At 43.3% G+C, this 23,896-nt stretch overlaps 1 protein-coding gene across 1 annotated transcript in view; it reads right to left on the bottom strand.

The window, feature by feature from the left end:
- The window catches only part of INTS9 (integrator complex subunit 9), a 61,559-nt gene that overhangs the window by 23,191 nt on the left and 14,472 nt on the right, over positions 1–23,896 (bottom strand). Inside the window, exons 5-11 of the mRNA XM_036381021.2 lie at positions 23,593–23,732; positions 21,895–21,981; positions 17,649–17,769; positions 15,812–15,946; positions 13,100–13,211; positions 6,871–7,051; positions 4,598–4,658 (exon numbers count right to left, since the gene is read on the bottom strand). Of these exons, the coding sequence (XP_036236914.1) occupies positions 4,598–4,658; positions 6,871–7,051; positions 13,100–13,211; positions 15,812–15,946; positions 17,649–17,769; positions 21,895–21,981; positions 23,593–23,732 (837 nt within the window). The remainder of the gene's footprint in view (positions 1–4,597; positions 4,659–6,870; positions 7,052–13,099; positions 13,212–15,811; positions 15,947–17,648; positions 17,770–21,894; positions 21,982–23,592; positions 23,733–23,896) is intronic.

Below are 23,896 nucleotides of genomic sequence, written 5' to 3'. Positions count from 1 at the left end.
TTGGTGATGATTCTTTTTTCATCTTTTCTTTTTATCTTGCCAGATCTTTTCTGCTAAGTCTGGTGAGGCTTCAGAGCTCAGCTCACAATCCCTGACTCCCACAGGTGGACAGAGCAGGGGTGAAAGGCTACAAAAACAAGTTTAGAGACATTCTGCTCACTCCAGGGAGAAAGCAGCTGCTGGATTTTAGTGTCTACAGTAAAGTCTCTTCTAATCACCCCATCAAAAATATACGGAGCTGAACTTGCACAACAGGTCCAACAAAATTTCCCAGGTCATTAAGGGGACTGAGTTTGTAATGATTTGTGCAGGTTTTTTGTATCTTCAGATGAGATGGGCTGTGTAAACTTTGCTGTGCCACGGTCAGACCTCCAGCTGGGCCAAACCCAATGCCTGGCACTAAGCCAGTCAGTATTTCCACAGTGGGCTTGGTTTCTGGAAAGCACAAGCAACATTCAGAACATCTTTTTACAGAAAGAATCACTATTGACTGAAAGCTTAAGAGATAGGGGCTGGTAAAGTACTGAATCAGGAGTGAGACCTGCGTTTTTCTGAAATCCCAAATGGTTCTGTGCTTCCCTTTAAAGCTGTACACTTGATTTACAGGGTCAGCAACTGCTGCTATAAACAGGATCCATCTCCAGAGCCTTTGTGTACCCTTTGTTGAAGTGAGCCAAAATACACTGATATTTTACTGTGTGTGTGTGTGTGTGTGTGTGTGTGCTCTGTATCCAGAATTTGGAACAGATGTGGCTCCTATCAGGGAATGAGAGATGCATTTATTACTTCACCTCCCTCACTCCATCAGATCAACACTAACAAAGACCTAATTTTATCACAGAATATCCAGAGCTGGAAGGGAACCTCATGGATCATTGAGCCCAACTCCTATATGATAGTATTTATTATAAAACAAACCATAATACTCCAAATCACCTGGTTCCAGGTATTTATTGAAATGTGTTATGCAGGAACTGGTAAATGGAGGAGAGAATCAAAGATGAAGAAGACACATGGTGGTTTTTAAGATCACAAAATCAATATTACTCCCACCCTGGCTCTTTTTTGAGTCAGAAAAAAAGGGGCTTTGCAGCCATTTCTCTTAGATCTAGCTAACAGAATCCTTAATAAGAGCACGGTAAATCCAAATCCTCCCTCCACTGGCAAATACTGATCAATACAAATTACCTCTCAAATTTTATTGTTGCAGACATTTAGAGGAGTCTGGATTCACTTATCTTAGAGCCTGAAATTGTCCATGTAAAGATCGAAGGGAGAGGACAATTCAGCTACAACAATTGAGCCATTCCTTTATAAACACAAAGCCTCCACCTCCACAAAAGGGATGGGGCAGAGTGCACAGTCCATGGATCCTGTTAAAATGATCAAGGAGACCCCTAATTGCTCATCTGGGGCTGTGCTGGGATGGGATATTGCCATATGGAATTTGGTGAGACACCACACATTGGTTCTGGGATACCAGAATAACAAATCTAAGGTAAACAAATTACTGGTTTGTGCTCCACAGTATTTAGCAAGGCACTGAGGAGCTTCAGTTTGAGCCTATTTGGACAGTTGATCCTTGGATATAATGGATACAGGGGCTTGGAAGTGAAAGCCACCCCCTGCCTTGCCAGCTGTGTTGACAAATATTTGGGATCTCCAGTTTTTGACTTTGCAGTCAGAGCAGCTCTTCTCTCAGAAACACCTTTAAAAAGAAGCTCTTTTAGTTAGTGCACCACTAAAAGGCTGCAGGAGAGACTTCAACAAGAACCTGGACACTCCATTTTTACTAATTTTAGTATGAACTGATGTTCAAATCCATCCCTATAATCCTGAAGCACTTCAGCCCACATTCCTTGCTCCTAAGAGAGGGAGAGTATTCCCTATTCACTCAGACTGGATGTTAGGAAGCAAACTGCCACCACAAGAACTGCACCAGGACTGTGTAGGAGGAGGTAAGATGAACATCTACTGCTCCATTAAAGTGGGATTAAACAAGGAGGGAGAAATGTTTTAGGTTCTCTGCAGAGCTGAACATGTGTCTGGCTTTATTCAGCAGAGCAGAACAAGGAATGAGTTCAAAACACGCAACATAAATCATAAAATGAAAATTTCCATGCAGAGAGAATGCAAAAGCTTCAAACAACTGAGTGTAGAGAGTGAGGAGAAATAAAAATAGTAATTGTAGAGACAATGAAGATGCTTTTATTTACCCTCTTGTGACAATAATAAAGGCATAGTTAAGTGAAATGCCAAATACAATCACAGCTGATTAAAGGAAGGAATTATTCTGTTCTATCACACATCAGGCACTGCTGGAACTCATTGCTGCAAGGGACAACATCGAGGATTTGGGGGATTTTTTGCCTTCTTTGTTTTTAAATCTTGCTGTTTATACAACTAACAGGAACATCAAATTTCAGGACCAGCAGCATGCTGGGCTGGGCTTGTTCTGTGGATAATTAGAAGCTTATTTTCTGGCCTGTCCCTCTCTGATGTATCATGCCAGGCATGTTATTAATGCTTCCTAAGAAGTAAGAGGCATGTCTGAGTAATTCCCTATTTTTCTCCAACAACTGAGCACTTAAGCACATCTTTTCATGATGGGCAATTTCAGCACAGGTTACATTGCACAAGCCTAGCATTACTTTGAAAAAAGGCAAGCAATTCTCCACTAACAACCTCTCTGATAGAAACCATCATTCACTGTCTGCTTCTGATACTCATTAAAAATCCCCTGAAGTGCCAGTAAGCAAAGCTCCTGCCTGGGGAGGGGGGGTTGTGGAGGCCCAGGATTATGGTGGAAAGAGATTTTCTGGATGTGTCACACTGTGTGAATGAAATACAGTGTCAGGTGTGAGATTTTGGAGATTTAACAAGGGACACAAGGCAGGTGCTGAGCACTGGGGCCTGGTATGGACATCCTGTGGGATGTTCCATGCTGCACCTGGAACAAACACATTCCTCCCTCTGTGCAGGGAAGCTGAGCTGGGATCCACTGCTGGGAGGCCTTTCCTACATAATTACCCTGATCTATACATGAAGCACAGAGTAGTTCTTGCAAAGATGTTCCAATAATTTAGCAAAATCTCATAATCAACAGGCCCCAAGAGAATATAAAATGTCCCAGGAATTAGAGGACAAAGTTATCACTTTATAAACACAAAGACCCATTGTATAAGATGGGTTAATTAATCCAGTCTTTGACAGCTGCATGTTTGGCTTCTCAGTTTTGGATGGGTTTTCACTTAAATCTGCCAGTTCCAGTGAATATTGTAAATCAGAATATGGGCTGTCAGTGAATCCAATGACACTGTGGATCAACAAGGACATCCCAGAAAGCAGGGATGGAGGGCAAGACAGAAAGCACAGCCACAGCAAGGCTGCAGAGCCTCCTACTCAGAGAATCTGGAATTGATTTATCAGTAGGAATGAATTTTTTGGTTATAAAATAAGTGGTGAACAGGTGCTTGCCCTGCAGTCCACATTATTCTTGGTAACAGATTATACATAATTCACTGCACATCCTGCTTGCAACACATTCAAGCATCTGGAAAGAGTGAGGGCTCCTGGTCAGATCCTACTTCCAACAATGCCTTTGAAGCACCTACAGATGATAGATATGACGGGTTATGGCAATTTCCAGAACAAGTCCCTGGATGAGATATCTCAGAGGAAAAAAAAACACCCAGTGTCTGTAAAAGCATCGAATTTCTGGGCTCTTAAACCTGCCATGGCCCCTCTGCACATCTCATCAAACAGTCTGGACCACAGCAACTGAAAGGGCCAAGTTTCTGCACGTCCCAAGTGGTTCAGTGGCTCACAGGAGTGGGATTTAGGTAAAATTTTCAGTCCTGTTTCTTCCTTTCCCAGCTTGCCTGTTGTTTACTTCAGTGGGAAAGCTACCTGTTCCCAGAGGAGAATTTCCTGTCCTGCTGTGTGAGGTAACTCTGAAGGCATCAGTTATATTTAATATCTGCTTGGCTAAAGCTTCCCCTAAAATTATGGAATTATTTCGTTGCAGGAAAATCTTCCAAATTTAGGAGCCTCGTTCCTCTTTCCTTCATTACAACGCTCAAGTAATTTCATTTAAAATTGCCACAGACGGCACTCAGTGCTGCAAACTTTAAATTTTGATATAAAAATCTCTCTCTCAAGATATCATTCCTCCTGCAGCAGACATGATGCCTGCTTCAGTGAGGGAGGAAGGAGCTGGCATGACTAAGCTGTCTCTGATAACAAGCTCTTAGTTTCACAGACTTGGAAATAAACTGCTTGGACAAAGGGAATGCTCGTGGTTGCAGCTGATAAGAGCAAACATCCCACACCAGATCTCCTTCTGTGGGGGAAGGAGTGAACCAGGCCAGCCTGTGCAAGTGATAGGCTGGAATAAACAGGGTAATTTTGGAGTTTAGGGAACACCATCACTCATTCCTCCCCCATGCTCCCAAATTCATCACAGAAATCAAAGGAAAAAAACACTTTTATGAAAAATTAAACAAAACTTAAATAGCTGTAGAAGGGTTCATGAGAAAAATGACAGCTACACTGGGAGATTGTGATCCAGAAAATGAACAAGACCATGGTAACTCACCTCAGCATGGGGAAAAGGAGGTTCTGGAAGATACACCTTTGTTTGTTTGTTATGACACAACCTTTAAAAGAAAAGGAAAGCAGCCAGAGTTAGAGGTGCAGCACATCCTGCAGCATCTGCTGCCATCTACTGTTACACTCTTGGAGCAAACTGGTTTGGATCTGAGGCACCAGGTGCAAAATCCCCAATTTGTCCTGTTGCTGCCAGAGCTTGTGCTTGGAGGCCCCACACCTACAGGACACAGCACATCAGTCACAGCAGGATCACACAGAGATGGTGCAAGGCAGCTGAAGGTAATTCTGCACACACTGGAACACAGCTCCTCTGCTGCTCAAGACAGATCTGTAACCCAGCATCCACAATGGATCCAGATCTCAGCAGCTTTTGCAAAGCCAAATCATCTGTCAACAGAAAAATCCCACTTGCCTCATCCCACTTCTCAGCAGTGACTTGGTCTTTTTGGTCATTCTAATCCAATTTTCCTGTGCATTTTATTATTGGTAAATTGCCTCTCCCCATGGCCCAAGGCTCACAGTGACCTGGCATTTTCCATCAATCACTTATCTTTAAAACAGATATTGAGAGCTGTTGATGAGCTCTACCCAGACTCCTGATTCATCCTATTACAGCAGCTAAAAAAAGCTGCTTGTCAGAGGTCTGGGTGATGTGACAATGATCTGCAGTGACACTGTCCTGGTGGCTTTTCTGGGAAACACTGCCTGGCTCATGCTTGCACTTTATTAAAAAGAAATGAGCCTGGGTCAAACTAATTTTGATAAAGTCTAAGGGATACTTGATAAAGTCTAAGGGATACTAAGAGCAAGGCACTTCCTTTAGCTAAGTAAGGGGTAGAATTAAAGGCTGGAATCCCTGAGTATCAACCACAGCTCTGACCCCAAAGTTCTATTTTACAGATGTTCAACCTTTGCCTGCATTTCCATGTAAATCCACCAGATTTTAACCATCTTTACAATTCTCCTGAGGGATCAAATCCCACAAGATTTCCAGGATCTGTCATTTCTTTCCTGAATTCCAGAATCTGGAGAGGAAGAAGAGAAGAGCTACCTTATTGTATTTAATACTCTAGAGCATGTCTCCATTGGTAAGAATTTAGAAAGAGTTCCAAGGGGTTGGGTTCTGCTTTCCAGGGCTCAGAATCACAGAATGGTTGAGGTTGGGAGGGACCTCCGGAGATCACCAAGTCCAAGCTCTGTTCAAGCACTCGCAGCAGAGCAGATCATCCAGGACTGTGTCCAGCTGGATTTTGATGTCTCCACAGCAAAGTCTGCATGACCTCTTTGCACAGAGGCTGCAGTGTTTCACAGAATCATGGAAAGGTTTGGGCTGGAAGGGATCTGATCATCAAGTTGCAACCCCTGCCATGGACTGGGACACCTTCCACCACCCCAGGCTGCTCAAAACCCCATCCAACCTGGCCTTGGACACTTCCAGGGGAGGAGCAGTCACAGCTTCTCTGGGCAACTTGTGCCAGGGCTCACCATCCTCACAGGGAACAATTTCTTCCCAATATCCCATCTAACCCTGTCCTCTGGCAGTTTGAATCCCCTGCCCTGATGGAACTTCACGTGTTTTGATTTGTTCTGCCAGTGGGCCCTGCTGAAGAGACTGAGCCCTGACCCTCATTACATCCTAGCAGGTATTTCTACACAATGATCAGATCCCCCTCAGCCTTCTGCTCTCCAGGCTGGAGAGTCCCAGCTGCCACAGCCTCCTCTCATCTCCTTGGCCCTGTGCTGGCCTCATTCCAGAAATGCCACATCCTTCTGGTACTGGGGAGACCAGAACCACATAGAACACTGTCCCCGTGCCCTCAGCAGTGCTGAGCAGAGCAGGATCTCCTCTCCTGACCTACTGGCTCTGCTCTGCCTCATGCAGCCCAGGACACTCTTGGCCTTTTCTTGCCATGGCTCAGCAAAATTAAGCCTGAAAACTCTATTTTGCTTAGCCAGGAACATCATGGTAGAATCTGGGGGGGCTAAGACTTGCAAACTTGCACAGCTAAAACTTACTCAAGTCAGGAACATAATTTCCTCATATGGGTAAGCACCAAAAAGCAGAGATTGAGTTTGCACATTCTGTAGGAAATGATCCTTCCCTAATTATAGAATATATTCTTACACACACACACACACCCCTGGTGACTCCAGGAACATGTTCACAATCCTAACCAGGTGTATTTTAGAATCTGTCAGGTAGAGATAACCTGCACCTGCCTCTTCCCACAGCTGAGGGTGTTGCCCTGGCACACTTACCACTCAGCAAAAATCTGGGAGAACTCCAGGGAGCTGTTGGCAACAGGTGAGATGAAATAAAAGGGGACATTGGAGAGTCCTGCAGAGTCAATGTACTGATAGAGGCACTCCAGCAGGTCGTAGATCACTCCAGAGGGGTAACAGGGAACCAGGACATTGCCTCCATTCCGGACAGTCATCGCTAGGGGAGAGACAACGAGAGAAATCAATTCACTGCTTGTGAATTTAAACTTTTAATAAATTCCTTTCACCCAAATTTATAGAAAAAGCAACTTTTGCATGAATTATGCACATGAGTTGGGAAGAAGTTTGGAAGTAACAGGGAACCAGGACACTGCCTCCATTCCGGACAGTCATCGCTAGGGGAGAGACAACGAGAGAAATCAATTCACTGCTTGTGAATTTAAACTTTTAATAAATTCCTTTCACCCAAGTTTATATAAAAAACAGCTTTTGCATGAATTAGCACAACACATTATGCACATGAGTTGGGAAGAAGTTTAGAAGTAACAGGGAACCAGGACATTGCCTCCATTCCAGGCAGTCATCGCTAGGGGAGAGACAACGAGAAAAATCAATTCACTGCCTTTGAATTTAAACTTTTAATAAATTCCTTTCACCCAAATTTATAGAAAAAGCAACTTTTGCATGAATTATGCACATGAGTTGGGAAGAAGTTTGGAAGTAACAGGGAACCAGGACATTGCCTCCATTCTGGACTGCCATCGCTAGGGGAAGAGACATTGAGAGAAATCAATTAATTGCCTTTGAATTTAAACTTTTAATAAATTCCTTTCACCCAAGTTTATATAAAAAGCAGCTTTTGCATGAATTATGCACATGAGTTGGGAAGAAGTTTGGAAGTAACAGGGAACCAGGACATTGCCTCCATTCCAGGCAGTCATCACTAGGGGAGAGACAACGAGAGAAATCAATTCACTGCCTTTGAATTTAAACTTTTAATAAATTCCTCTCACCCAAATTTATATAAAAAGCAGCTTTTGCATGAATTAGCACAACACATTATGCACCTGAGTTGGGAAGAAAATACATTTATTACCTGCCATCTCCAGGCTAAGTGGAGTGATTCTACTCCTTTAGCTGGAGGCACATGGAAAACTCCTGACAGGAGAGGGCAGCCGTGCACTGGCACAGGAGGATAAAGGAGTGACACAAACCACCTCACCATCGAAATAAACTCTGCTCCACCTCTTAGCTGCGTCCAGAGGGGAAGGACAACAACTCCCAGGTCTCAGCCAAAAGCACTGCACATGGTGAACTGTTCAGTGCTTGGATTTCAGATGAAAAGCTGAAGGTTTGGTTATTTCAAACAGCACTCAGAGCCAGAAATGGGTGATGGAATGTTTGGCCTTTTTAAAAACTCTAAATATTTCTGTCCTTTCTGTATAACAAGAACAATTTAAAACTTGTAGACAGCGTCAGACTAGATAAATATGAGGAGAAGAAAAAGGAAATATAGGTTTACTCTGTAATTGAGACAGATCTGAGCACAACAGCAAAAGCAAGCAGAGCAAACAGTTGTGTTCTTTTGGTAGAATGAATTACAAAAATACTGCACCTTCTGGGAAAGCAGAAATACTTTGTTCAGCTCAGTGAACAATTTCACCTGTGGGGTAAAACCATCCACTGCTGTTAAATGCAGTGCAGCAGCAATAACAGAATGCACCAAGCATTCCACAGAAGGCTGTGGAAGAGTCTGAAAATACAAATATTGCATCCCCCCCAAATCCCCTCCTTGACTTCAACTTCTTGCTGAGCTTTGCTGGGGTATGGATTTAACACTTTAAGGGTCTTTTTGCCCCTGATGGGGGCAGAATCTTCCTCAAGGAAGACTTTTCTGGCTGAATGTTTAAGTTTTATGGAGTTCAGGGAGATGCACAGCCTAGCAGGATTTTCCACATGCATTTGGGGTTGTTTTACTCCTTGTAGCAGTCAGTGCCTCTGACACTGCTATCAACAACTGCTGATCAAAGGCCCCTTGTTTATCACTTCTAATACAACTGCAGGGTAGTGGATTTATTTCTCCAGGCCATATGCAAACTATACCACCCAAATATTTGTGGAAATGAACAGCAATAGCTCACATTTGTCCAGAACTCGAGATGTTCCCAAACATCCCAGCAATGTGTGACATTATCCCCCTCACCTGGGCAAATCTAAACTATCCCAGCTGTAAACAGGATGTGAAGAGAGCAATGAGGAGGTTAAGAACAACATTTTCAAAGCCATCTGGAGGTGGAAGTTGAGGCTGTGGCTCCAAGACTTGAATTTACACACAGACATCACACACCCAAAAATTCTGCAGAGGGAAGTACCTACACCCACTGCAGCAGGAATGGTGCACAGGCCAGGGATGGGAGGCAGAACAGAGGTTAAAGAATGTGTCAGGCCACAAAAAAAGTGAGTTCCATTCCTTTGTGGTGCTTTGACCCTGGCTGGAGGCTGGGTGCCCACCAAAGCTGCTCTATCACCCAGCTGGGCAGGGGAGAAAATGGAACAAAAAGCTTGTGGGGAGAGTTAAAACCAGGGAGAGATCAATGACTAATTACCATCATGGACAAAATGGACTTGACTTGAGGAAATTAGCTCAATTTATTTCACCTCTCTCCACAGGGCACAGCCTGGCCAGGACCCTGCTCTAGTGTGGGGTCACAGCTCCTGCAGGCATCCCCTGCTCCAGTGTGGGGTCACAGCTCCTTCAGGCATCCCCTGCTCCAGTGTGGGGTCACAGCTCCTGCAGGCATCCCCTGCTCCAGTGTGGGGTCACAGCTCCTTCAGGCATCCCCTGCTCCAGTGTGGGGTCACAGCTCCTGCAGGCATCCCCTGCTCCAGTGTGGGGTCTCCAGGTGGATTTCTGCACCCCCTGGGCCCCCACGGGCTGCAGGGGCACAGCTGCCCCTCCCTGGGCTGGGAATCTCAGCTTTGGTGCCTGGAGCAGTCCTGCCTCTTCTTCCTCACTGCCCTGGGGGTCTGCAGGGCTGTTCCTCACTAATCCTCACTCTCCTCTCCCCTGGCTGCAACTGCTCCTGCACAGTAACTTCCTTCTCCCCTTCACTCTGATATCTCACAAGTGCTGCCACCCCTGATGGGCTTGGCCTTGGCCAGCAGTGGGTCCATCCTGGAGCCAGCTGGGATGGGGGAAACTTCTGGAAACCCCTCACAGAAAGCAGCCCTGTAGCCCCACACTATCAAAACCTGGCCATGCCAAAGCCAATACAGCCTGAATTCCCAGCTCTCCCTTCCCCACAGCCACTGGTTCCCTGGAAACCTCAACATTTTCTGCTGGAAACAAGCAGAAGTTCAAGATTCCTGGGGCCACAGAAGAAATAACAGAGGGCAAAGTCTTGGAGGAGATGTCAGCTTGAGTTTCTGTCCCCAGCAAAACTGCAGAGCTATTTTGAGCAATAATGGATATAAAATCACAATCCTGGCAGTGGAGAATGTTCCAGCCAGGTGCCCACCAAGCCAGGGATCCACAAAGGGATAAGAATCACCTCCCAGCTTCTGCAAAACAGGGGTGAAAACCTTTCCAAGAATATTGCTTTCCACACAAGCAGCAGGTCCAGTCTGGCTCTCTGCAGCACTAAAACAACTTTTCAGAGTTGTCAGTAAGAGGACACATCTATCTGAAAGTTGTTTAAAGCCCAATTTATCTTGGTGACTGATGGATGCTCTCTCCTGATAAAAGTTGTATAATAATCTTGGCATTTCAAATTTAGTCTCCTTCAGCAGCTCCATAACAAGTTGTTCAATTTACAACTCACAAAGAGATCCTTGCTTTCCCAACAGCTGCTGCCACAAGGTCGAGTTGGCACCTAAAAAGCAAACTGTGCTCTTTTCTGCTCTCTATAAACACACACAGCCTCACACTCACACAAAATATCACCAACTGTCCCCACAGACAGACTGGCAGCTTTGCTGCTGCTGCCCAAGGCAATGTGGAAATAAAACTGCTCTCCTTAATAAAGCTGCAGAGTGCTGGTGCTGCAGAGCTGAGCAGGGAAAAAAGGGGCTTGGGGTAAACTGGATGAAAACAGAGACTGAGGTGGAATTTTCTGGGATGAAAACAGAGACTGAGGTGGAATTTTCATACTTCCATTTCTGTGCCTCACACCTCTCCTTCACAAGCCTGCTGGTACCCCCTCATACACACTTTTGGTGAATTTTGGTCTGCTTTAGAGTTTTTACCTTGAGTATTCTGAGCTGCTTGTGCACTCCCTTGAATATTTTGGAAGTGAGAAAACACAGTAGTAAAAACTACTGTGCTCAGCCTGGCTACTCAATTGCTTTGCCCAGTCCATTGCTTCTGGACTTTTTTACATATTTGAAAGAAAACTGATTTTCTCTTTTCCTGATATTGGGTAGATAAATATAGCTGGTGTCATGTAAAAGACAGCCCTAAACTGCATTAATATAGAATTATTTAATTTCTTCAGATTGCTGGTTTTTGGCAAGAATCACTCAAATTCCAGGTTCTTACAATGGCATTATTTTAATGATGTATCTCCCTTTGGTCTTTAATGCTTTTCTCATTTCTCCGAGTTTGTCTCATTCAAGACAGAAACTGGCTTGAGGACCTGCAAACCCCTGAAAATAGTTCAGAATGTTTCTGTAAACCAGAACAAGTTGTGCAGACAAAAAGCCACCATGCACTGACACATGTAACATGTTTATTTATACACAGTCAACTCCTGGATTCTGCTTTGGCTCAACTACAGCTCTAAGACTTTAATTTGTAAATGCATTTTAATTAACAGTCTCACTCTTGTTTACTCAGTGTTATAGGAGGGGATTGTGCCACTGTTTGTCAGAGGGACAGTGACCCCCATGAAGGTCCAGAGAAGGGCAGCACATCTGGATTTAGCAAAACAAGGTCACCAGAGCTGATCTGTGGCAGCTCACAGGATAATAAAATTGACAGTATTTAAAAACAATGAAAAGGCAGGTGAGATATACACACACACATGTAAAAAACCACACATTTAGGAAAGGAAGTCACAGGTGTTAACACAGCTTCAAGGGGAGGTTGAACAAAACCACTGGGCATCATTAACTACACAAACACATCTAATTCAGGAAATTCCTGAAATAAAAATACTTAAAGATCATGAGAGCAAAGTATCCCAGAATCCCACCCTGCTCTCCTGCTCTTCTTCAGGCATATGCACACAGTTCCTGTTGGAGCCAGGATGCTGGCAGAGAGGATCTTTAATAAGACCCATAATTATCATTCTTATAAAATGCCAAAATGTGCTCTATTAACAGATATTTAGGATCATTGAGTGGGTTGGGTTGGAAGGGACCTTAGGGATCACCCAGTTCCAACCCCCCCTGCCATGGGCAGGATCCCATTCCATCAGACCAGGAATTTAGTCTGATTTAATTTTCTCATGTCTTTTGGTAACCTTTGTCAGGATCTTCCTATCACAAGCTTTTTAGTTTTATTTGTAAAAAGTAGTGAATTTAAAATAAAGGGAAGATTTCTGATAAAAGAACAGGGAACGCAGGGCAGGACAGCCATGGAAAAGTGGTTTGATGAAAGAAGGATGAGAGCACAGACAAACTGAGCAGGGGGAAGGGGAGAAAAGGAGAGAACAGCACTGGATGTGACATTGCAAACAGGCTGGAAAATGCTGCCATTCACACTGATATCACAGCTTTGCAATTATCAGCTTTTCCAGCTGTGAAAGCGTCTGATTAGGTTTTATATATCTGGGGGTCTATAAATATATCTTGACTTTTTTTTTTTTTTAAACAGAGATTGTGCTGTTTGCTTTTGATATATTTAAAAGTCAGGTGTAAGAAGGGAAGCAGATGTGCTTGTTTTCAAAACTGAAAGTCATAAAAAAGCATAAGAAGATTTTACTCTGGCTGATACACAGGAAGGAAATAGTAATATTTCAGCTGGGAACAATATCCACATAGCCTGTTGGCAGCCAAGTGACATACTTAGCAAACCAGGAGCAGCAAGTGATTAAATCTCATTATACCTGTTCCATTCCAAAACATTTTAGGTACAACTTGTGTCTCTCCAAGCACTTACTGTATTAATGACATCAAGAGCACATCGTAAAATCTAAACAGGTAGTTTTATGCCAGGAGCTATAGCTGGACAACTTATTCAATTCCAGGAATCTCAGAATTATTTCCCACCCAAAGCCATGAATAAGATGATAAAACAGGCAGGATATTTCTCTCAGTGACCTACCCAGGTTGCTGCAGAACTCTCCCACCATTCCATCGGGGTTGGCAGTGGGGATCTGGGTCAGCCCTGTCAGGATGAGAACATCGCTGTTTTTCAGAGAAGCCTGGTCCATGGGCTGGAACAGAGCACAGGGAAATAAAATCAGGAATGGCAGAGTTTCTCCAGGCAGGACAGGATGAAAACAGTCACCAAACATTTTACACTTCACACTCCTCCACCTGTGGAAAACTAACTTGTTTTATTAAAGCAGAATGAAAATGCAAACCCATTTCTCTGCATTAGCAAACAGAGAGTAGATATTCAGAAATTAGATGCTAGTGTGACACTAAATACATATTCTTGACACTGAAAATGTGGCATGATCCAATCTTGATAAGGTAAAATCCAATTCTCTGTCTGCAGATTGGGAAAAGGTAACTTTGAGCCTCACTCTGGGTTGGGATGCCCTTCCCACAGCTACTGATTAAGCAAAAGTGGGCAACTGCTTGGCAGCTGTGTGGTATTTTATGGTTATTTACTCTCAATAAACAACTCTCGACAGTCTCACCAATCAGGAAAGATTTCTGCCAGAAGAGACAGATGAAGAGATTTCCTCTGCTGAACCTCCAAGACCACTGTAAGGTCAATTCCCCTGCTCACAGCTCTCCAGAGCCATTCCGAAGCAGTTGAGAAGGACCCTGCTCTGTTAAACATGCAGGGGAGTTTCATATTAACTCTGACAGGAGTTGAAACTGTGCACCCCCTTGTAGGATCAGACCTGACACGTGAGATTTATCACAATCTTTGACTCTCTCCAGTGTGTCCATGAAAATGAAATGCCAATAATGCAATAAAAAATAATATGGAATCTGTCTGTGATAATGTACATAATGATTATGGTATATTAGATCCACATAATTTCAGATGCCATTGCACTGAGAGGGCCTGCATTGATTTTTGTGGGTTAATGTAAAGAATATGTCTTAAAAGGCTTTTAGTGACATGTCTGAACCTGTGCTGTCAACTGCTGTTCTCCACTTCAGTGGCAATGGTGTCAATCCAGCATCAGGAGAGGGGGAGACAAAATTTCAATGGAAACCTTCTGCCAGAAGAACAGGGAACAGACAGTGGTGCCAGGTCTAAATCCCAATTCACTGGAAAAGCAGCTCTGGATATGTTCAAAGTAAATTCTATTTTAAAACAAAATGCAGTGACTTTTTTCACACCCTGCTAAAAAAAAAAGGGAATTTCATGATGAACTTTTCATCGTGATCATATGGAGAACCAGGACAGACAAACAACTTCTCACTCCCTGAGGAACAACTGATTTGTTGCTCACAATTCTGACTCTGTGCCACTTGAGATACTGTTATCATTACATATTGTCTGTCAAACATCAAAGAGATGATGAAGAGCTGGTTGGAAGCTCCCAAAACCCACACACAGAAACACCAGATTGTAGCAGCCTGTGCTGGTGCTCCCAGGGATTAACACCAGGACAAAAACTATCCATTGTCCTCAAAAAGCATCTGGAAGCAAATGCAAGACAGTGATGATATGGGGTAACATCTGTGATGTGGTAAATAACAAGAAAGTACAAACTGAATGGGATTTTAACTATCTGTTAAACTATTCCTTCTAAAGATGTGTCTGTGAGCAGTTCACTCACACCATTCTCTGCCACTGGGACTTAATTTCCTTAAAAACAGATTTTACCAGAAGCTTCCAGAGAAATGTTCACCTTTGGAAAATGATGAAGTCTGATCTGATAACCTGAATCCCTTTTCATGTCAGTGAGGAGAAAACATTCTCAGCTACCAAATTACTTTGTACAGGGCAAAGTTTCTCCTCACAGAAATGTTGCATTCACACATTATTAAATACTGCTGCTCCTTCTCTAGGAGGGGATGAGAGCACAGCCCAGGATGGAATGAGGCTGATGAGAAACAGGGATTTAGAGGCTCTGATACATTTTGTGCACCTAAGGATGGCCATACTATTAAGGATCATTTATCTACTGTAGTTTCTCAGCTGAGAACAAGCTTTTAAGAGAGGGATGCTCAGAAGCAAAGCTCTCCAGCAGACACCCACCTTGGGGGAAATCACTTAGTGATCAAAAACCTGACACATCTTCTAAATTATTTTTAAATACCTCCTGCAATAATGCTTTTAACTATTTTGACAACTTCTGAAGCGCACGGCACTGCAAACTTCAAGCCTTTCTTTTCAGTAAGAATTTATGGATCTAGAGAGAATTAATTTACTGGAAATTACATCTACAGCACTATAAAGACTTTGCCCTTAGCAGAGCGGGGTGGAAAAGTTGGCAGCCACTGAGCTATCATTCCTCCTAAGGAAGGATGTTTCAGAAGTGATATAAAGCAGTCTGTGAACTGTCTGTGAAGATTCTTCAGTCAAATATGGATTTTTTTTAAAGTCACTAATGCTCTTTTGTTTAACTCTATTGAAAATTTCCTCTCTAGAGTGAAAGACAATTCCACAGTTTTAAGTGAACATCAAATCACCAATAACAAAGAATTTTAGTTATCTTTCCCTCATAACTATTGATACCTGTCATTTGTCAGGGTATGTCTTATCAATGCCCATTAAGTCCAGGCACTGATAACGCAGTTTCCTTAGAGTAGCCTCTACCTTAAACCTGATCCCAGCTGGAATAACCCCTTTTTTTTGGAGCAAAAATTCCTCCTAAAGACTAAGAAAAGTCAGGGGCTGTACCTGAGGGTGTGTTGTAAGCAGAGAAGATCCTGAAACATAAGAAACCTTTTCATAGTGTGACTGGATAATCCAATTGGAACTCCCAAGAGCGTAGCCCGAGCTCAGAGGGGTGACCTGCACAGCACCAAACAGCTCCTGAAACACACAGTGAGAGACATAAACTTGAGAGAGCCCCAAAAGAAATCAGGACAGGTCATTTTGTCATCAGTGATAGTAATTTCAAAAGCAGTTCTGCTGCTCAAAGCCTTTGTGGAGCTGTTCTCCTGAGAATTGCATTTGCTGGTTTTACTCACCCATGTCTAGCAGGACACATGCTCTGAGAAAAACTTTTCCTGAGGCAGGGCCTCCATAAAGTCTCTCTTGCATGTGAATTTCATGGCATCTGAGTTCACACTGAACAATACCTCAAAATGAAGGAATCAATCTTGATCCTTGATCCTCTGCCTGTCTCTGCTGTATTGAAGAAGTTTGTGGGAGCTTTGCATCTTTGAAGACCGTTCTCCTTTAGTCAAATTAAATTGGTATTGGCCAGCAGGAGAGAAGGAAGGACAAGTACTTCTATATTGATATAAAAACTCTGCTTGGGTTGCAAATTTTACTGTGGAAAACAAACTTAACCTCAAACTCACTAGCTTTCTAACTTTATTTCTTTTCAAATGCTACCTGCTGGTAATTTAGCAACAACACCCTGCAAACTCAATCCACATTTTAGTTTCAGTGTAAGCAACTTTACAGTTGCCTACTTTCCAGGTATCATTAGGAATTGTATTCCTTCATCTGCACCCAGGAATGTGGAATACTTGTTTGGAGAAAGGAAAATAAACCTCCCTAATGTGATCTACCTTCTGGTTACTGAATAATAGAACAAGCATCTGATTCATGCAATACAATGATTTTTCTAGTATTTCAATACATATTTGGATGCCTTGAAAAACAAGGCAGGGTGCCTTCATTCCTCAGAGTGTGTAAGCCAAAGCTCTAAAGTTTGATTATTTGAAAAGTTAGCTTTGGGAAGAGAAAAAATAGAGTTTTTTCCCCCAGTAACTACAAAAGAATGATTGGCTCAGATACATACATCAAAAATTAAGGGAGATGCATCCACAGTGTGAGGACAGTCAAAAATTAACTGAAACAATCCATGGATAATGAGGAGTCACAACTTACTTTAACCCATATTTTATTTTTAAGGCCTTTGAGCAGCAAAAGCAGGTATCACAGCCCAAACAAGAGCAGGTTTCATGGCACACATGCTGCCAACAATCCATATGGGATCTGCAGACTATGGAACTGTGGGTTCACTTCATTCTGGAAAATACACTGGATTATAGTCAACAGCATTACAGTCAATAACTGTTAGCTGGAAGCCCTGGGAAAGGAGTTTCTGAAGTTCACATTCAACCATTAGGTTTTGTTTACAGTCCCTAATTTACAGTATGAAACAAAGTGGAGGCTAAAGCACTCTAAAGATTCCCAGAAGTGAGATTGGGGAGCTGGGAAGGGGATGTGGCTTAGAGACAGAGAGGATACATTCACTCCCTGCATCCTCCCAGCTCTCAGTGGGCCAGCCATCAGCTCCAAATTTGAGGGCACGCTGCCTTAAAATTGGCCTCCCCAAGGAAGAGAAGAAACAAATGGAAATTCCCTGATTTCACCAAACAAGAGCCCTTCCTGGGAGGCAGACTGAGGGGCAGTCTGTGTAATCCTGTCTTGCTTGCCTGTGCCAGGGTAACTAGATCCAACCAACGCAGGATTTGGAGGGGGAAAGCTGGGGAACAGCTGTTGAGGAGTTGCTGAGGAGTTTTGGTGTTGCCCTGAGGGCAGCTGTCCAGGTACTCACGATTTTCTGGGAGTAGCCCACCAGCTGGATCTTGCTGAGAGCTGCGTTCACCTCAGGCATGGTGTAGCACTTCCTCCACATGGACACCTCCACTGCATCCTTCAGTGGGGCTGGCAGCAACCTGTGAACACCAGTGGGAGGTTCTGTGGGGATCCAGACAACAGCTGGTGCTGGACCAGCTTCTACAACCATTTATATTCTCCACATCTTTCATTTTACCCTTTTAAATTTTTATCTTCAGTGTGCCTGGTGCTTCAAAGTGAGGAGCAAAGCCACACTTCCCAGTCTGCCTCACCCTGAGGACTGCTCTCCTCCAGCTCTCTTTGCTGCTGTTCTGTCCAGCCCTTGCATCAAAGAAGTAGCTGTGATCAAGGTGTTACCACAACTCTTGGGGTATTTTCATCACTGATGAAAGGTGCTGGCTGATCTGAGATGTCAACATGTAATGTACCTCCAGCACTAGGATTTCGGATCAGTGCCTATTTTTTATATCATAACAATATCATTTTTTATATCACAATAATCTGAATAATACCCTAATAATCTGTAACAATCTGGTGATTAAAGTACAGTTACCAGATCACGAGCAGGGATGGCCCTGCCCTGATTTCTGCCACTGGTCTCTTCCAAGAGCACATGTCCCTGCAGCTCAGCTTCCCTGCCTTCAACCCCACTTCCCTTCTGAGTGCCCTGGCAGGGACACACGAGCTGACACTGCAGAGCTCTTTGAAATCCCCTCCACGGAAGTATTTAAGATGTTCTACACCAAAGTGAGATCCATCCATTCTGCTCCTCACAGACACTGCAAGTCAGCTGGCCGGCGTTGTCAAGGGAAGAAGTGAACTATAATGTCACAGGCTGGAAGAGGGATGGCTAACTTCTGGGAAATAAATCTTCCTCAGCAACATGAACTGAGGGAGGAAGCAGCACAGCTGCCAAATGCATAAGAAGAATAGGATTTTTTTTTTTGTATATTAAACCAATGCTAAATCAAAGGCTAATTCAAACCAATTTCCAAAGATTTATGGAAATTGGTCAAGTTTCTTTGATCAATTTGTTTAAAGGAATTTAATTTATTGTTATATCTACTAGGTCAGTGAACTCCTCCATAATTTAAGATACTGAAGAAAGGATTAAGGACAGCTCTTGCCAAGACCACAGCACAGGTCCAGAACGATAACTGCAATTCCAGCACACGCTGGCTGAAAGCACCCTGTGCTTCAGGAAACAAACAAAGCCTTCAAGGTCTTTTTTGGGAAGTCGTAAGCAACAAAAGGAGACACAATGTGGAGAGTTGTCCACCACTGCACTGAAGCAAATTGCCTGTAAAAGCCTTTAACCTACCATAAGAAGCATTTAGTGTTGGATGCTTTCAGGAGCTTCTCTTCTGGGAAGAGGAAAATGTTTCTCCAGGTAATGGAGAAAGTGGGGAATTGTCCTTGGTGAAGGAAGCTTCTCTTAGCCTCGACTGTGGCTACACTGAAAATACTCTGATCCCTGGCAGAGACCAGTGGCACCAGTCTCCAGTGGTTCCATGAAGCTGAGTGACAACGAGGTGCTGGTCCCTCAGGTGCATTGAGTCTGTCATCTCACTTCTAAGATTCCCACAGAGTAACCAGAGGATATTTTGTGGTCTGGAATAAATCTACTGCCACCATGGCAACATCCTGTAAACGATCACCTCCCAGCAGCCAGATGTGTGAGGGCAGATGCTGGGACAGCCATAAATGGGGAGGTACCACGAATCCACATGGTTGAGGATACAAAATTCACCCTTAAAAAACTCAGGGATTTGTATTTTCCCCTGGGATCTGCATGGAGACAGCCCCTCCTGGTCAATGCAAAGGGTGGCATTTAATGTATGATGTAAAATCCCAGAATTGTTTGAAGGGAGAGGAGGATGGCAGCACCAAACTACATCAGGCCACAGACTCTCTCGTGCCCTGCTCAGCCTCAGGAAACTGCCTGTTTCAAACACTTCAAAAGATATGGGAAACCATCAAACAAGAAGTCAAAAAAATGCCTTTCATAAGGCAAACTTCCTCTTTAGCCCCTGAATCCCCATCAGTGTGAAAGATATCCTGGCTGACATCTCCAGAGCTTCCATGAGACTGCTCACTTGAAATAAAAGCCAGTGGCAATAAAACAGGCTAAGCAATTAGTTCAGACTGGATCTGATAATGGAAAAATGTAAACCACTATAATGAACTTATTATATTTTATACAGTATTTGCATTTAAAATGCTCCAGTGCTTTATCTAATGAAGATGATAATACTTTGTGTTTTATACTAACTGTTTGGAGGAGAACTAGCTGAACTGTAAAGTAGTAATGGGGATTGATCAGCCTGAAAAATTAAAGTTAGGCTCAGAAGTAATAAGTATTCTGTTCTAGCAACAGCCAAGTAGGAAAAAAAAAAACCCAATTCATCAAGATCACATTTTCTTAAGTAACGGATGTCAGTCCAAGGCTGCATGTGCCATTAGCCAGGTGCTAATTTGGGGATCAGTAGATGTTTTGCTCTAATAATCAGTTCCATTCACGCCTGCGTGACACTTGTCACCAGGCATCTCAAAACACTTTGCAAACATTAATTAAAGTCCCCGGGTGCCCTCTGTGCTGGATGGGAGCTCTGTTTTACAGATGCACACAGAGGTGAAGGGGGAAACTCGGGGCACAGGTGGGGCAGAGGTGGAGAGGGAGGTCACATTTGTCCCCTTGTTCCAGCTCAAAGATAACATTGGTTCATACCAGCAGAGTGTTTTATATACAAATTTATGTTATTAAACTGATGTTTATAGCTCCCATCTTCCTGCTAGCCCTTTACAACAGCTACAGGATGGAACTGTGAATTTTGGAGGACATGCCCAGCAATAGGAGAGAGGAACATGTATTTTAAGTACCACTTCAAGGAAAAAAAGGCTCCAGTCTTCTACAGCAGCTGAATCAGAACAAAAATTCCCTCTCTGTGTTCTCCTCTGGAATAATCAGCAGCATGCAAAGTGCCAGGCAGCACTTTTCCTAAAATACGACCACCAGGAAAGTGACATTATATGAGCTGCAAGATATATGATTCTCCTTTAATCCATGCATACAAAACATGCCTGGTGTGACAGGAATGATGGCTCCAGTCCTCTCTCCCCACACACTGGGAGTATCAGCAGTGGCTCTGGGCAGGCCAGTGGACCCCAAAATTTAAAAATAAACCCCACTATTCTAAAAATCCTGCTGAACTTCAGTGTATTTAGTTTTGCTTTACATCCAAGTTGACATCTGCTTGTGTTCTTCAGAAGAGTGAGAGTTACAGTGTAAAGACTGCTCCTAAATTCAGCAGGGGAGCACAATATACAGCTAAAACTGTGATAATTTGGATTTTCAATTTTTGCTTCGTGATATTGGGAAATATCAAGGCTACTCTTCTAATGTAAGAAATAATTCACTTTTAGGAAACTTCTAAATCAAACCATCTTAAGATTTAGGAGTATAAAAAGGGAGATCAATTTAAAATGCACAAAGCAGCTTTTAAAAATAACTTTTTAATCAACCAACCCTATCTTTAAAATGTGCTAAAAACAAAACTGTCTCCTCCAAGGAACATGCTGTGCACCTGAAATTGTTTTTATTCCCAAGGAAAGCATCAGCTACAATTAGTAAACTGTATGGATGATTTTTAGATTCCATAGGCTTTCAAAACTTTGAGCATCTTGTTTTGATGTATATCTGGAATAATGGACATGGTGCTTCCAAATAAGCTTTTTTATTCAGATTTTAATTTGTTTTTAAGCTTTGAAAAGCCAAAAAGCCCACCTCTGCTGCTCAGGTGTAAAGATGGGAAGAAAGGTAACACCAGTGACCTCCAATAGCTGTGTCTTGACTTTCTTAGTATGCCAGCAAACATAAATGTAAATACCATTTAAATTTAAATTATTCTAATGCAGTGTCATTAAATTTAAAGAGTCTTCTCATTTCAACAACTTTTTATGATGTTACTACCAAAATCTCATGGGTTTATCTACCATCATGGAGCTGAACTGTGTGAGGGGAGATCAGGGGAAGCTCTGCTGTTACCAAGTCTTTCTGCAGAAACAAATTTGTGAAGTTGGAAAACCAACAATGTGCAGAAATGATTAAAGAAATAGGAAGTCACAGCAGCAAATCTCAAGTGGTGGGAGCTGAGCCATCCTCAAAGAGACTCCCAAACTTTGGTGCTTTGGCACAATCACCTTTCCTGGGACTCGTTCCTTACCTTTGCACCTCCTTGTTCTTCCACATGGAGGCAGACTGAGCCTTTGGCACGCGTTCAATGGAATTCACCAGCTCTTCCATCAGGAGCCTGAAAAAATCAAACCTAAATTAGCAGTGCCTCCTCTCACACAGGAGAGAACTTTGGCCCAAATCTTTCCAAAATACCACAGAAATTGTAACACTCGGAGGGGGGTTCTTCCCACAGAGGCCATGACCAGCACTGCCCCTGTTTATCCAAGGAGTGTTTCCAATTCCATCTGCTTGCAACAGAGGAGGATCTGGCCCACTGGGTTATGGGCTATTTGGATAATTTCTTCATTACTGACTGCTTGTGATAAGTAATGAGACAAAACACACAACAAAACCTCCTCAGCTGCTGCCTGTCTATCACTTAGGGAAATCAAGCATGCTGTCAGAGTGAACTCTCCTCATCTGCCAACGCATATTTGAGACAGGAAAAGGTGTCAAGCCTTAGAAATTGTCACTGCAGATTTCCCTGCCCAAAACTAAACAGCATTTGTGATTGTGTGCAGGCTTTCCCTTGAAGTTTGGAGCACAAGGACAGCATCTGGAATGACTTGGGGTGGGGAGAACCACACCAGTGCACTCTCCCACAAGACTGCACTTGCTACCTCCAGCTCTGGAGCAGTAAAACCCAGAGGTCTACTACTCGTTCCTATTTACACAATTCCTTTCACCTACAAGGGCCTTCAGTTTCTGTTTGTTTTCACACAATGGGGGAATTACTCTGGCATGGGAAGTTTGCACAGGACCTTCAGTGGACAAAGATTCCTGCCCTAAAGTGCTTACAGAGTAGTCCAGATAGGAGGGCCTAATCTGGCTCCTAATTACTGAATGTAGCAGCTCTGCAGGAGAGAGGAACAGAGCTCAGTTCCAGTTAGGCCTCACCTGCAGCATTTGGTGTTGACCCATCCAATCAACAAGACAATTTTGTAAAAATAAACTGGCAAGTTTGATGACTCTTCTGGTTTTGACTGCACTGTCATATCTTTTTCTATCTCAGTCTCCTATTTCTGCCATTTTTCTTAGTGCTTCTCTCTGGAGTTCAGAGCTCACATAGCTCAGCTGTCATTTGAGATGATGTCAGCCTGAATTCCTTTCTGTGGGGTGGAGGAAGGTGTGATTATATAGAATCATAAAATCCTAGAATGGTTTGGTGGAAGGGACCTTGAGGATCATTTAGTTCCAACACCTGCCATGGGCAGGGACACCTCCCACTAGACCTGGTGGCTCTAAGTCCTGTCCAACCTGGCCTTGAACACTTCCAGGGATGGGGCAGCCACAGCTTCTGTGGGGAACAAGTCCATTTTCTGATTGGGAAGTCTCCTTTTGGTTAAGGGGAACAGAGAAGAGCAGGAGAGCTCTTTGATCCATGGTTTTTGAAGGTCTGAAGTTGTCTATGTGGCAATTACTGAGGTGTCTCAGCCCACTCAAATTCCACTGTCCCACATCTATGGCCTGGACTCAACACAAAGCACCTGCTGGAAATGCTGATGGTTCCAGAGGTTGGGAAACATGGAGTTAACACATTTGCAGCACTAAGGACTTGGCTGGAGTTCAGCTCCTGCCTGAAAGCCTCTTTGCAACATTAGACACCACTCCTCTCCCCACATTGTCCTTTACACCTTCTCCTCAGCAGTGATGAAAGAGGAGCAGAGAATCTGAAGGGGCTTTTTACCTGCCAATTTGAACAGTGGGCTCTGTGGCATAAACTGTTCCAGTGAATCCTGTGTACTCTGTGATGTAGGGCAGGGCCATCATGCAGTGATAGTTGGAGATCAAGATTACATCCACTGTGGAGAGGTCAAGCAGTTCAGTCTGAAAACAAGAGCAGAGATAAGCAACTTGTAACCCTTTCGTGCAGTTTAATAAATGGCAGAAAAACTTCTTCTATTTTTTTAAACTTTATTGCAAGAATGTAACTGGTTTATAAAAGCATCTCTCAGCTGTGGCAAAGATTAATGTTGCCTTTAAATTAAGAA

The sequence above is a fragment of the Molothrus ater genome, chromosome 3 (assembly GCF_012460135.2).
Source record: "Molothrus ater isolate BHLD 08-10-18 breed brown headed cowbird chromosome 3, BPBGC_Mater_1.1, whole genome shotgun sequence".
Lineage (NCBI taxonomy): Eukaryota > Metazoa > Chordata > Aves > Passeriformes > Icteridae > Molothrus > Molothrus ater.
The sequence above is the reverse complement of the archived record's forward strand: the minus strand, read 5'-3'. Positions and strand labels throughout refer to the sequence as shown.